The sequence below is a fragment of the Ranitomeya variabilis genome, chromosome 5 (assembly GCF_051348905.1).
Source record: "Ranitomeya variabilis isolate aRanVar5 chromosome 5, aRanVar5.hap1, whole genome shotgun sequence".
Classification (NCBI taxonomy): Eukaryota; Metazoa; Chordata; class Amphibia; order Anura; family Dendrobatidae; genus Ranitomeya; species Ranitomeya variabilis.
The window spans coordinates 440,003,571-440,018,788 of NC_135236.1; the positions used below are offsets into that span (position 1 = coordinate 440,003,571).

General features: G+C 37.6%; 1 protein-coding gene across 14 annotated transcripts in view; it reads left to right on the top strand.

Annotated features, from left to right (window-relative positions):
• The window catches only part of SYT1 (synaptotagmin 1), a 1,039,255-nt gene that overhangs the window by 894,298 nt on the left and 129,739 nt on the right, over positions 1-15,218 (top strand). For all 14 annotated transcript variants that reach the window (XM_077265350.1, XM_077265357.1, XM_077265356.1 and 11 more), the window contains one exon: positions 3,200-3,317. In XM_077265350.1, the coding sequence (XP_077121465.1) occupies positions 3,200-3,317 (118 nt within the window). The remainder of the gene's footprint in view (positions 1-3,199; positions 3,318-15,218) is intronic.

The following is a 15,218-nucleotide window of genomic DNA, read 5'->3' on the forward strand; positions in this document are numbered from 1 at the left end:
TTTCTGCAAGTCACGCAGTGGGAACCTCTAACTGTACCTTGTACATTTCATGTAATGATCAAAGTAATTTACTCCTATAAATTATGTATTTGCTGGGAAAAAAAATCCTACATCTATATCCACATGGTCCCTATATAAAATAATTAGACCACTAGAAACCCGTTTTGCACATCATAACATTTTATAGTCTGGAGAGGTTTCTAAGTCTTTTGAAACCTGTATCAATTCTTTATCTTGCAAGAGTCCATTCTGTTTCTTGAGGTCATGGCTTAATATAAAACCTGGAGTGGTTTATTCTTCTCTAAATTGTAAAGTGGCAAAAAACCTGAATTTTGAGATTTTCATTTTCTAATGTTTTTAAATGCCATGTAGCTACTCAGAATAGAAATAGACTGAAAAACTACAATTCTTCACCCATCCATGAGATCTACATCTAGACATCAGGGCTGCCATCAGCTGCTTTTTCCTTATTGAATTGCTTTATGATGATAATTTTCTTCAAACACAGTCTAGGCTGCAAAGATAAAAGTAGAACAGCAAACACCAAGACATTGGGATTAGGATAATAAAGGGATGGCCCATCTGTGTGGGAAACAGCTGTAATGACAGAAGTAGACATGCGATGGTATGTATGGCAAAATGGAGAAATGAACACAAAGAGCGCCTGAAGCTCAGAACAAGACATACATGATTAAATATTTGTATTGTCAGACATGGTTTTAATTTCAAGTGAATGTGCCAACTTCCGATTAGTGTACCTGTCAAAATATGTTATCATTGCCCATCTGGTGGGTTAACTTGAAGGCCTAATTAAACAAAATTCTAAGCAATAAAGAAAGATATTTTAAATTTGCATTAAAATATACATTAAATTTGCATATGAGATGACTATTATTTGAATTAATATTTAAATTCTTCCATTCATTATTTGTTGATTTTATAAGGTAATACAATCATTGTGACTTATTATACTAATCAATGCTAAAACACTTAAGTAAGGAAATTTATGTATTTTTTAAAATTGTGTTTTATGGCTTCATGTACACAACAGGACTATAGTTCTGTATGAGCTCTGAGTTTAATAAATCTATGGTACAGTACAAATTACATCGTAATTTATCTAGCTATTATATACCGGATAAAAAGTGTTTCCGAAAGAGTGCTCTGATGAAATATTGTAAATATGGAGAGTTTTTGTATCTGTCTAGGCTTGGCTTACAAAGTCAAATCAGAAATGTGATGTATTTTTTATGTCACCTATCTAAATATAATAGAAGCTCACACTCAGATTGCTGATGAACAGAATACTTCTTAAATTAGAATCACCAGATAATGGAAATATGTTTTGCTGACCTTGCATTTGTCAAAATCATTGTATATTCTTTAATAGCTTAAATGCCCTCTGTGTAGAGGGTAAAATATTTCTATACTGGACAGATGTCTTCAGTCTTTGTGGATTTTCTTTGACATATCATTTTCCTATAATCTAATAATCTATTTTTTTTTGTTAATTTATGAAAAATGCCTGATACTCTGGTATTATTTGTGAAATTTATTTCCTAAAAGAGAAGATCTAACTTTATTAGTTACTGTTTTATTGTTTGACTAATTTAGGACCAGCCTAACATTTTACATAATTATTTTTATACCCCTTTTTTCTGTCTGATACAGACTTGATTTTTTTGTCATTACTAACTTTTTTTACGTGCTTACATATATACAGAAAGATATAGGAAAATCAAATAGGAAGAAAAGATAATGTACAGATGGAAGTTAGGAAGTTTAGGTTTGGCAACAAAGTCAAGTTTGTACACAGTTCACGGTTGTTCTTTTTGTTCTTTTTTGTCTTTTTTTGACCCTTCCTGCTTGTTAGAAGGGTCTCTTTTGACAATATAATAATCATATGATGATCGCAAAGTGTCTCCCTGTTGGGATCCCTGTGGCTGAGCCTGGTAATAAGTGTACAATATTCCTGGAGAACCACCACAGCGGAAATGTAGGATTACACAGGGGTCATTCAAATCAATGAGTTGTCTGTGTAATACAGTGCAGGACAATTCATCTACAGTTAAATGGGATTAGTTACTTACTCCAAAAAGTTAAATGCTTAGTATAAATCCATGAGCTTCCCTGAGTCTGGTGTTTTTTTCTTTATGATTTTAATCATTCAATTGCAGAGATATTTGCATTTGTTGCAATATGTGAATCTTTTGCTTGTAGTTCAGCATTTCTCCAGAGTCTTCTCTGCAGGTATTTCCTCTTCCCCTCCCCAAATCCCCAAGACACTGCCAATCACAACATGTCAGTGCCTGAGACTGCAAGTCCGAGCCATTATTAGTAGCTTTTGGGGGGGGAGGAATAAAGGGGCACACCTTTAGAGAAGACTCTGAGGTGGTGACACTGCTGAGTTGTGATTGTCAGCATCTGGTAGGGAGGGGTGAAAGTCTAGAGAAGACTCTAAGACAGCTAAACCATTGGCAGAATTGGGGTACTGCTTAAAAATTCTATTACTTTTGGCATTTTCATGTCAGTTTTGGGCAAAATGGGGCATTGTAACGCCCACTCACCACATTCATCAATAGTGGCAGCTTGGTTTCATGGCAGCATTTCAGCCAAGGCATAAAGAGGTGCATGCCACCGAGAACATGTGTCAAATTCATTAAGTAGTGTGTACCTCTTAAAGAAATTGGCACATCCTACTCCAAGATGTCCCGTCATTAAGACTGGCATGTAAAACGCTAGTCTTAATGAATTGGACCCTATGTGTAAATGGATTGTAATACTAGATAACTTGCTTAGGTGAGCCATTAAGGCTAATTTTGCTTTTTTTAGATTGAGGTATAGTTTTATACATTTTAGTAAGTATTCCAAAAAATATTTGAATTATTGCCTTGTCACTGTTTAACCCATAACAGGTTGTAGATTTTTATAATTAGTGGGTAATTCAAAGCAATACTGCGTAATTCTCAAGAAATGCCAGCCTTTTCTTTTTGTATTAATCAAATGTCATGTAAACAAAAGGGTGAAAGAAAACGTTATCTGATGTGCAAGCAGTATAACAATCAATATAATGATGTCAAAACCTTCCTAATGACTCCACGCTATAGAATTACTTCCTAGCTATGGTACATATTAGTGCTATAAATCTGCATAAATACAAACATGTTTGCCTGATTTATTGCTTGAATTGTTTTTACAGCAAGAAAAACTTGGTGACATCTGCTTCTCCCTCCGCTATGTACCCACGGCTGGCAAACTAACAGTTGTTATTCTTGAAGCAAAAAATCTAAAGAAGATGGATGTCGGTGGTTTATCAGGTAAGTGACAAATAGATAAAGCACATATGAATAAATGTGCATGCCTTCATTTTTAGAAGTGCATTGAATATTAATACAGTTAATTCTTAAAGCTCCATTGTATAGCTTCCTTCAAGAATATATTAGGGAAACATAATAAATTCACTAATAAGATGATATTAATTTTTTCAGAATCACTCCATTTTATTCACCAGAGCATCTCAAAAATAGCATTCAGGTTTCTCCAGTTGTTCAGCTAGTGCATCAGCCGAAAGGAGGCTCTGATTTATTGCATTCACCAAAGCAATGGGAAGTAAAATAAGAAAGTACAACCTCAAGGTTCGCTGATAGTAATGCCAACCTGGTTTCATATACTCGGCTTCAAACGCTGTTCACATCGCATAGTCTCCACTGGACCCCATCATAATTAGATATATTGCTGCTGTTATGGCTTTTTGCTAGTTACACATGGATTCACAAGATTTGTATATTTTCATGAAGATAGCCATAAAACTTCAAAAAGGAGCATAAAACAATATTATAAAACTGTATTTGAGACATATCTAAGTAGTATATCCCATTAAGGTGGGATCAAAAGGAGACAATATGATGTGAACAAGATATGAATTTTTTGTTCAAACTGTATTAGCTCACCTGCCACTTTATGACAACCTCTTTTAAGCAGGTCCCTAGTAGAGTTGGTGCAAATATATTTAAAGGACCCCATCTACTGGGCACATCAGTTACCTGTGGCTAGCGTTGCTCAATGGGAGCCCTGAGAACTGCCTCCTTCTTCCCAGCTCTCAATGCTCTCCTTTTGTTTAGCCCTTCTTAGACGACTCCTTCATATCTGCATGTCGCAATGGCATCACCCTAGGCAAAATAAGAGTTGTGAGGATAAGGAACAGTTTTCAAGGCTCCTGTTCAATGGCCACAGAGTATTGACATGACCAAAAGGTTCTGAGAATCGATTTTTCACCAATTCTATTCCAGTCACTATTCTATTAGGCTGAGGTTACACATAGACTCCCTACAGGGAAATCCGATAACCCCAGCCACAGAGCCATAGCTGCTTCCTAAAGGAACATACTAGTCACATGCAAGTCAGTGCCCACTTGGTAACTGGAAAGGCATTCCAGAAAAAGATAAGACTAGGGCTCTGATTTAGGTGCAGCACTACAGATTGCCTGCCACTACTGCAACAGACCATCCACAAGGAGAGCCACCGAACAACAACCCCTGCTGCCAGGCTAAACCATTTTGTTACTGGGCAACAGTCCGTCACAGGCATAACATCCCAGCAACAAATATCACCAACTGAATAGCGCAAAAAAATTCTCATTTCATCTTGGCCTCGATTATTACACTAAACAAAGCTTTATAGAACATTTAAAAGGTTATTCTTCTCTCAGACATGTATGGCATAATGAACTAACATCCAACAGATGTAGGACTCACTACTGGGACCCACATCTATCTCAAAAATAGTGCTTCCATAGCTTACAGTCAAGAAAGAGGGAAGGAATTCACATGTGCATGCCCTATCATTCATTTCTATGGAAACTCCAAAAATTCAGCGCAGAATGCCTGGCCATGTCATCAGTGTGCATCAGGATGCCATTTTTTGGGATAGCTGTGAGACTTGCATCTATTCTGTCCACATGCATAAATGTGCCATGCGAAAAGGACAATTTAGTATTTAGTATATTTCACGGTAAGATTATAACATGTTCTCTGTTACTCCTTAAAAATGGATGAAATCATTTAGTAGTCATTTAGTAGGCAGGTTATCCATATTTTACATGTTATTTCCAGTAACCTTCACTATGTTAATGGACACCAGACTGTAGTCGGTTTCTCACCGTAATGCTCTCTTATGTTACCAAATATACCTATTACCCCTATTACCATTCTATTTAGTGATTTATTTTTCTTTGTATTTTTGATGGTAAGCATTAACCATAACCAATTAAATGTACGGCATAAATAAAGTAATACAGTTATGCCCATTTTCAAAGGTATGTACAGATTATAAAGAATAACCTTTAAATCAAATGCGTTGGGAATAAGTCAGCAGTACTCAAGCTTTAGTCAGGTTCTAGTTTCAAGGAGCCATCTACTGATCTACTGTGTCAACTTTTCTTCTTATGTTCAGATAAATGATATTAGACAAGCTAACAATTTTCAGAAAACTAAAACTTTTTTTAAACTTCCATATTCAAGTCAAAAGCTGAAAATAAATGTTTACTGGTCTAGTTACTGCTATATTTATAGCCGGCAGGTTTTATGTTGACTTCTAGCAATGTTCTTCAATGTTCCTCATGAGGAAATTATGCTGCAAAACTTTAAAAAATGCATTGAAGTAAAAGAATTGTATAGAAAAGGAACCAAGAAGCAGAAACATTGATTTGTATTGTAAAGTCAGATGAGTAGATAATATATTCCCAAGACCAATAATGACTGTCAATAGTGTTGCGGGGCAGAAAATGGACTGTAGTACAATCCAGGCAAACAGTGTCAGCATGCCAGAATTAACCTTGGATGAGGGGTGTTAGAAGGTTACTACGAAGCAGAGTATGATCCAGTAATCTCCAGCAGAGACTCAAATCATGACTAGAACGGGAAATATTTACACCCATCCAACCCAAAAATGTCTTCTAGTTGATATTTGTGTGTGCTGTAAGGGGGTCTGACACGCACACATCCTGATGTTAGGTTTGTTGCATTTTGCAGCTTAGTAGACATATTTTTACTTATTATATGCAAAGTAGAGATGAATCAATCAATTCAAGCCTAATTGAAATGGATCTGAATGCTAATTTTTGGGGATTCAATTTGGGAAAATCCAGCAAAATGAATTTTTAGGGCCTTGAAGTGGTTACTAAACAATAAACCCCTATACTGACCCTTCCTCAGACCCACCCATACCTGTTCCGTTACCGCCGCTCTTCCATTCTTCCAATTGGCTCCCCTTCCTTCTTCTTCCATTGGTCTTCCAGCGGGTGCAGCCTCTACCTAAGCACCATGCGGTTATGTGGGGAGCAGCGCATCAGTGATGTATGTCACATCCTGGGAAACTGAAGGGGGAAAAAGAAAGGAGACAAGCTGATCAGAAGGAAAAGAAGCAGCAAGCAGTGGGACGGATATGGCAGGGCCGACAAGAGGTTGATATAAGCATTTGTATTTTTTTAACCCCTTCCTGAAAGATTTGATTCACACCAAATTTATTTGATGTAAATCCAATCTTTTGCCTTGCAGTAAATTCGCTCAACGCTAATGCAGCAAAAATATGTCCATTACTAATATAAGAACCTTTGACAGAAAGGCAGAAAGGAAGAAGTTCCGCCTTTCCCATCCCTTTACCAATTAAATTTCATGCCATTGACTAGAAATTGCTGTTTATTCCAATATACAAGTATTCCATTTTGTCTCTGGAAAAGAATGACATATGTGAATGGAAACTGGTAGGAATACGACAATGCATTGTTCTTTATCTACTTCCTGATCATGATTAATTTTCTATTTTCTAGTAGACTGTACAGAATATGGGGCTTTATGTTGAGAGTTATCATTCCCAGGATTTAAGGAAGAATGTTATGATTTTGATAAATATATTATATTTTTGTGGCCATATGGCTCTACACTTTAACATGGGTAATAAGATTACAAAACTATGGATTCTTTCTTCCAGAAACATTGCCACATCTGTCCATAGGTTCTATATTAGCAGATGCCCAGTTACTTTGATAGAACTAAGCTGCAATACCCGAAACAACATACATGTATCTGCAACTGTGTCGCCATTTCTTAAAGAAAGTCATGTTTTTCTAATTTTTTTCAACTCTTTTTAAAGGGAATTTACCATCAGAAAATGAGCTATTATTTAAAAGAAGTTTATTTGCTAAATTTTACTATAATGTTTGATTTTCTCCGTAATAATAATACAAAAAGGAAAAAAGTCTTGTGATTTTCAAACACTAAGCCTATTGAGGCTTCTACTTCCTGTTTTTCACATGGACGTTTTCTGTTGAGTCTTCCATCAAATGGAAATCACTGGACATTCATAGCATTTGAGAATTTGACTTATACCATGCAATCTGCTCAACATGCACAGAGCATGCTAATTTAAAGTATGCTAGGCCCAAAAAACATGATATACCCATGAATGCCAACTCCTCAAGTCCACACTCTCTTTTATGCTCGCATTCGCCAGTCATCTACTGCTCTCCTAACACATATATTACAATTTTATGCCCTTCGTGTGAGTGTTTTTGCAAACTACTTCTGGAATAACAACTGCAGAAATATGGTTCCCCATCTGCTGTTAAAATAATTTGCGCTTCAGGGAATATTTTAAAATGCTTAATATTAGCATGCAAATAGGCATACATATATTTTGGCTCTATTGGTCTTTGTTAAGAATTATATCCATGAAAACAATTTGTAATCAGTTACTATTTATAACACTTTGTATTAACCTTCAGTAAATCATGCATGATTTGTATTCATGGAGTTATTTGTAATCGAAATAATGTTTTTTGTTAGTTTGTATATTGCTGACTTTAATTCTGGTGTAGGATTCTATGCAAGTGAACACACAGTGCTGTTGTGTTGGATTCAGATGGGTTGTGATATTGCTGTTTTAAATTTGTGTTTCTGTATGAGAGCCAATTAGAAGCACAAGATGCATGCTGGCAGAAGTGGTAATAAACCGTCTCTGCCTTTTCTATAAGAGCGGCAGATTCAGCAGGGATGTTCAGATACATTCTTGTAGGGTCATACGTGTACTACCTGGATGTTTTAAAACATTCAGATTCAGAGGTCCACAAGTAATTAACAAGAATTATGGAATATTTGTAACAAGGCTCCTCACAGGGTACAACTTAATGTGACAACAATAAAACCGTATTGCATTCAATTTTTATGGGTATATTGCAATTATTATCCTAAGAAATTGGATTTGATCACGTATATTTTACACAGTTCATGTTTAAATACGGATTTTACATGAACGTCACAATGCACATAAAATATGGATAACAAAATGGATTTTTCCTGTGCTCGTCCGACATTGGCCTGAGGCCAGGCTTAGACAGCTGTACGAAAACTTGAGCCAGTTATGTCCACTAATTGCAGAGCCAGCTGGAGTGCAGCCGTATGATCATCAGCATAGCAGACGAATGTAATAGCTGCCTACTGTTTGCAAGCACTAGCCTGGTCTGTAAAGTGGACCAGAATTGTGCACACTGCGATTTTCTCCCCAAAGACCATTGGTCTGTATGGAAAATCAGACATGTGCATTGACACACTTGCTATTATGGGTGCATGTGCTCTTTGTGTGCGGTCCGTGGTGAGCATGAACCAAAGAAAAAATAACAAAAGAAAAAAAGTACCAGTATCTTCTAACAGACTAAAGCAAAGGTGAATAGGTGCCAGATTTCTACATACGGTAATATCCAATCAAAATAATACAACAGCACTGTAAACACTAAGATGAACCCATCAGCCACTACAAGGTGTACCTTTCTCAGTATAGCAGTAATGCAGCCTACATTACATCTCGACACTTACAGGGTGCTGTTGTTTTCTTTAGTTTGTATATTATGCAGTCATAACAGCTTGTACCTGTTCAGACTTGCTTTATTTTGTTCGGCGGTATGGTCAGTTTTTTGGAGATGTTAACTGCCTCCATATCAGACTGGGCACGCCTCCCATCAGCCTAAGGCTGTTTTTAATAAGTGCTGGATCTTATCCTTTAAATGTGTAGGCTTTTAGCCCAAGAAAGGCATGTGTGATAAATATTAGATTTATTAAAAAAAACTGTAAGTTACAAAGAGGAAACCCCCCATACCGATCCTCATGGTAGTCCTCCAAAGTGGTCTACTATCAGTTTCTAATCATTGGCTTTGACAGGTTTCAGGTGAAAACGTTGATTCAGTTTGTTGGCCTTTCCATAAAGGTTGGTCTTCTGGATATGTTTTCATTTGAAGGCTCATGTATAATTTAAAGGTTAGACGAATACACATTTCATTGCTCTGGGCCAACGTTCACATTGTGTTTGCTATTGAATATTCCATCTCAGCTTTTTACTTTTTTATACGTCTGTGTAGCGTCGTCTAAGTACTCATCTGAAGCCTGGGAGCTCACATGTAATAAGATAAGTCTGCAGTTTTCATAAAAGAAGCACTCCAAGTCCAGCTAATTCTGTCTTAGAGATTTATATTGCAGAATCCAAGAGGTCTCTTGGTGTGATTTTGGCATCCTGCTGAGAAAAGCATAAAGGAACTGTTTGGCCTGTATCGCACAAATTATCAGAGCTTTTAGAACATGTATCTGCAGATTATATTAGCTTTTGAAGAGAAACCACTACATCCAACAGAAGGCCGGTATACTTGCTGTTTACACTGGAGTTTGCTTGCTCTTGGGCATTCATGTAACGCTCTACATGTTTGCTGTCATCTCTTTGCTTCATTATTTACAGTCCGATCATATCCAAATGCTCATAGTTTAGGTAAAGAAATAATATCGGACCCTACTGTGCCGCTACCTGAGCTTCATGGTACACGTCTTTTCAAAGTCCTACTTGGGAATTCCCTGGAGCCCTGTCTGAGCGCTGGCATCTTTCCATTTCTGAATTATCCCTTGCAATAGGCATGTTGTCTGAGGGAACAGATTGCTGGTTCAGTGTAAGATCTGAAACGGTCTTACATTGCCATGAAATCTTCTTTAAATATAAAGCACCCCTGGGAAATATACATTTTTGTTTCACAGCAGGCTAATGGAAATATGACACTTTTTATGCAAATCGATGCCTTTGTACGAGCTAATATTTATTTCCAGTATCGCAATCAGAAACTAGGCAAAATGAAATAGGATATCAGGGAAGGAGCAGACCAGATGGTTGGCATTCTGTCACAGGGCATGTGAGATCTGATAGGCTTGACCTCTGATCTCTGTGTAGTGGCCGAACTGCTTCTCATTCTCTCTAGTCCAAGTGACATTTAGATTTTGATTTATTTCAGCAGTTTCTCTATCCTCCTATGTAAATTAACACAGAAATACTTTTTTTTAACCTTACCTGGAATTAATTTGGTATCAGTAAAGTCTAAATGCCTTATTTAGAAACTAAGTGTGCATTCATTAACATTCTTAAGGGTATAGTCGAAGTAAATCAGAACAAGACTGGACCTCGGTGCTTGGACTGGCCGGCAGCTCTCCGGACCAGAGCGGGACAGCTGCATAGAGATACATGAAGCTGCCCAGTTCAGGTCGGTAGAGCCACTGGCCCGTCCATGCACTGCGTTCCAATCTCATTCTGATTGCGCCGTATAGAATATTCATGATGTTATTGTCAAGGTGCCAGCAACGACAACAAAAATAACCTTCCAATTACTAAAAAAAAGCACATAACAGCAACAATGGTTTTCTGCTATCAAATAAATAAAAAATTGTGTTTTAAGACATTAAATTGTTCCAAGACACCCACAAAAAGACAGAAACCTCAAAGCAATAAAGGACTTTAGATGAGCCCATACTAACAAAATACCAAAAAGGACACAAAGAATTGATACAAAAATACGATTTTCATATTCTTACACATTAAAAAATGCCCCCTTCCAAAATGCAGCAGAAACTGCTCTAAACATTTTCTATTAATAAGCAGAGTCCCCAGACTATGTATTTTGTCTAAGATTATTCAAGTTTTCAGCTCGAACTGTATTGGCATTATGCTGAAAGGAGCCCCAAGGGAAAACAACATGTCAGCAGCTAAGTGATGCTATTATATTCCATTATCAACCAGATTTCTAAAAACATGGGGAAAGGCATTCATTGCTTCTGCCCAATGCGAAATAAATAAAACTTCTGGATAAAAGTCATGACCTAGACAAGTTTCCGATTACACGTATGCCAACAAGGTTTTTCAGCAAAAGATATTTGTCTAACTTCTCAGTTCTCCAAGAAAGGAACAGCCCTCCATGTACAGTGCTGATGAATTATAAAAGTGCCCATTTTAAGCGTAAAAGCCGCACATCATTAATTTGTAACAACATTTTCTGTAATGCACTTATAAATAAAATCATTGTGTAATGCACAGCTAATGAACTGTGGGATCACTTTTAAAATGATGAAAATGGACCATTATTTCACCTTGTGCTCTCAAGTGTACATTTACAGGGTACTCTGTAGACTAAATGTCCTTAGGAAGAGAGTAAAGAGCACAATGACTACATGTTACTAAGCTGTATGGAAGAATTTGCCAAAACAACGCACTCTTCTGTGACATCACTTCCTGCACTGTTCCTGCTGACTGATTCAGCATCTCACCCACTTCCTGCTCCACCCACCCCTTGCATATTCACTGCACATAATACTTGTACTGCCGGAAGTGCTCTGCCTCATGCGCTATCTCTCTGCTCTATGTTCCATGTTCTCTCAGCTCTCTACTCCAAATGTTCTCTACTTTCTACTTCATGCTCTCTCTGCTCTATGTTCTGTGTTCTCTCTTCTCTCTCTACTCCATGCTCTCTCTATTTCATGCTCTCTCTACTCTCTACTTCATGCTCTCTCTGCTCTCTACTCCATGCTCTATCTCTGCTTTATGCTTCATGTTCTCTGTGCTCTCTATTCCATATTTTCTCTACTTTCTATACTTTCTACTTCATGCTCTCTTTGCTCTATACTCCATGCTCTCTCTGCTCTCTATTCCATGCCCTCTCTCTGCTCTCTATTCCATGCTCTCTGCTCTCTACTTCATGCTCTCTCTGCTCTATACTCCATGCTCTCTCTGCTCTATACTCCATGCTCTCTCTGCTGTCTACTTCATGCTCTCTGCTCTCTACTCCATGCTCTATCTCTGCTTTATGCTCCATGTTCTCTGTGCTCTCTATTCCATATTTTCTCTACTTTCTACTTCATGCTCTCTCTGCTCTATACTCCATTCTCTCTCTGCTCTCTATTCCATGCTCTCTCTGCTCAATACTCCATGCTCTCTCTACTCTCTACTTCATGCTCTCTCTGCTCTATACTCCATGCTCTCTCTGCTCTCTATTCCATGCTCTCTCTGCTCTATACTTCATGCTCTCTCTGCTCTCTACTCCATGCTCTCTCTGCTCTATACTCCATGCTATCTCTGCTCTTTAATTCATTCTCTCTGCTCTATACTTCTATACTCCATGCTCTCTCTGCTCTCTACTCCTTATTTTCTCTACTTTCTACTTCATACTCTCTCTGCTCTAAACTCCATGCTCTCTCTGCTTTCTAATCCATGCTCTCTCTCTGCTCAATACTCCATGCTCTCTGTACTCTCTACTTCATGCTCTCTCTGCTCTATACCCCATGCTCTCTCTGCTCTATACTCCATGCTCTCTCTACTCTTTACTTCATGCTCTCTCTGCTCTATACTCCATGCTCTCTCTCTGCTCTCTACTCCATGCTCTCTCTGCTCTATACTCCACGCTATCTCTGCTCTTTACTTCATGCTCTCTCTGCTCTATACTTCTATACTCCATGCTCTCTCTGCTCTCTACTCCTTATTTTTTCTACTTTCTACTTCATACTCTCTCTGCTCTAAACTCCATGCTCTCTCTGCTCTCTATTCCATGCTCTCTCTGCTCTATACTCCATGCTCTCTCTATTCTCTACTTCAAGTTCTCTCTTTTTTTTTATACATATTAGTCCATTAATCAATTCTTAAAGAACACATTCAGTATTAACGATTCTCAAAAGTTCCCCCCCCCCCAAGATATTACACAGGCCACGGAATGTTTAGTTCAAAACATATAAATTTATTTGTAACAGATGAATAAAAATTCATTATTTAACATATATAATCTCATAAATATGCAAGTACCTCCAATCCCCAAAAATGGTCACATGTGACTTGTACAAGAGTCTAAATGCTGACACACAGGTAATAGGTACTAAGGTAAGCCACACATAGCTTATGCCATAACTGTTGTCATGCCAATTTATAGGCGGTATGTCTGATGAGTTGTCCAAAGATAAACACAACCCTATATTAAAGTGCCAATGTGCATAAAATATATGGCTAGCTGCAGTGGTACACATATAGTTTTAACAATCAATATTGCAGATGAATAAATAATTCATTTTATGGTTCCCAGACCTAAATAGAAACGCCCAAACAACTGCCTTAGCACATGCGATGTTAGCGGATTCAAATTAAACCACGGCACAATCATCAGATCATATTTACCTCTGCAAGCACATGCAAGACCGGTAGAAACCCCTACGCGCGTTTCGATAAGTTCTTCTTCCGCGGGCGTTCTCTCTGCTCTATACTCCATGCTCTCTCTGCTCTCTACTCCATGCTCTCTCTGCTCTCTACTTCATGCTCCCTCTCTGCTCGAAACTCCATGCTCTCTCTGCTCCATGCTCTTTCTGTTCTCTATTCCATGCTCTCTCTGTGCTCTTAATTCCATGCCCCCTCTGCTCTCTACTCTATGCTCTCCACTCCAAGCTCTCTCTGTGCTCTCTTTTCTCTCAGATCCATGCTTTCTCTGCTTTCTATTCAATGCTCTCTAGTCTATGCTCTCTGCTCTCTACTCCATGCTCTCTCTTCTCCATGCTCTCTCTCTGCTCTCTCCTCCATGATCTGTCTGCTGTCTCCTCCATACTCTATACTCTATGCTCTTTTCTAATGTTTATAACATTTAATTGATGTCACATCAATGGAGCCTGATAGTGCGTTCATTAATATCGTGTCTACACAGTGTTTCCATTTTTGGTCACACATGCAAAGACACAGGGATGCACATATCATTGATCCAACTTTTGCAGTTGAAAGAGGCCCAAGAGGTAAGGGGACCCACTTCCACCTCAAAATCAACAGGGAGCTATTGTCACAGACATATAGGGCTGCATTATGATGAGCTATTGGACTGTATAGAGGCCATGTGCTGTTCTTTCTCTGAGGCCATTTTCAGTCTGTGCCCACCGCTATATATGTAGATGGTTTAGTTGAAATGAGTGGTAGTTACAGAGGTTAAGAGTACTAGAATTCATAGGTTTCCCACATATGGCATAAAGGATTGTAGTAAATATTACTTATTGTACCCATTTATGATACCAATATATTAATATTATGTGTATTACACAATTTTATTGTTAAGTACTCATCAGTATTTGACAATGAATGAAATAACAATAAACTAATTCCTTCTGTTCACTATATTAATATTAAACATTCATAAATTAAATTGTCAAGCAGCTTTTGTTGAAGTGTAGGCGTAAACTCAGAATATGAAAATTCAGGTTCCATAAAAATCATTTTAACCAGACTATAACACTTTATAAAAAAGTTAATTAGAGTTTTTAATCCTGGCATAGCTCAAATGAAGGATTACAGAGGGTAATGATATGCAAATTACCAGGTAGCTGATAAGACTTTGTGAAAGACCTATACAAATTGTCAGCCAAATCTGAACCACATAGTGCGATGTTAATTATGAGCAAAACACGGATTGTAGACGGCAATCAGCAATTGGTACTTATTATCTGCCTTACAATAAAAGCTCCAAGGTCAGCATGGCAAGATATGAAAGTTTCATGTAAGCACGAAAGTAAAAGTTTTACTGAATTCACAAATCCCAGACAATTGTTTCCGTACATTACCTTTTTGGTGCATTGTTTCTAAGCATTGTTTCTCTACGTCTCCTCGGAATTTGTATCCCAAAGAAGAAGCATATCTTTTTCTATCACTCTGGTATTTTAAAGGTGACTTCTGACAATATTTCATTGTCACTAAACTGGTGAATTGTGTATGTGTGCAAAATTACCCCTAGTGATTAGATGGTGGGCAGTAGTTTTGAATTCATGCAGAGACACTTTCTTAAAAGGAAACTATCATCAGAAAAGGACATAATGCTTAAATCAGGTTTTTGTGTAAAATGTTTTTATATT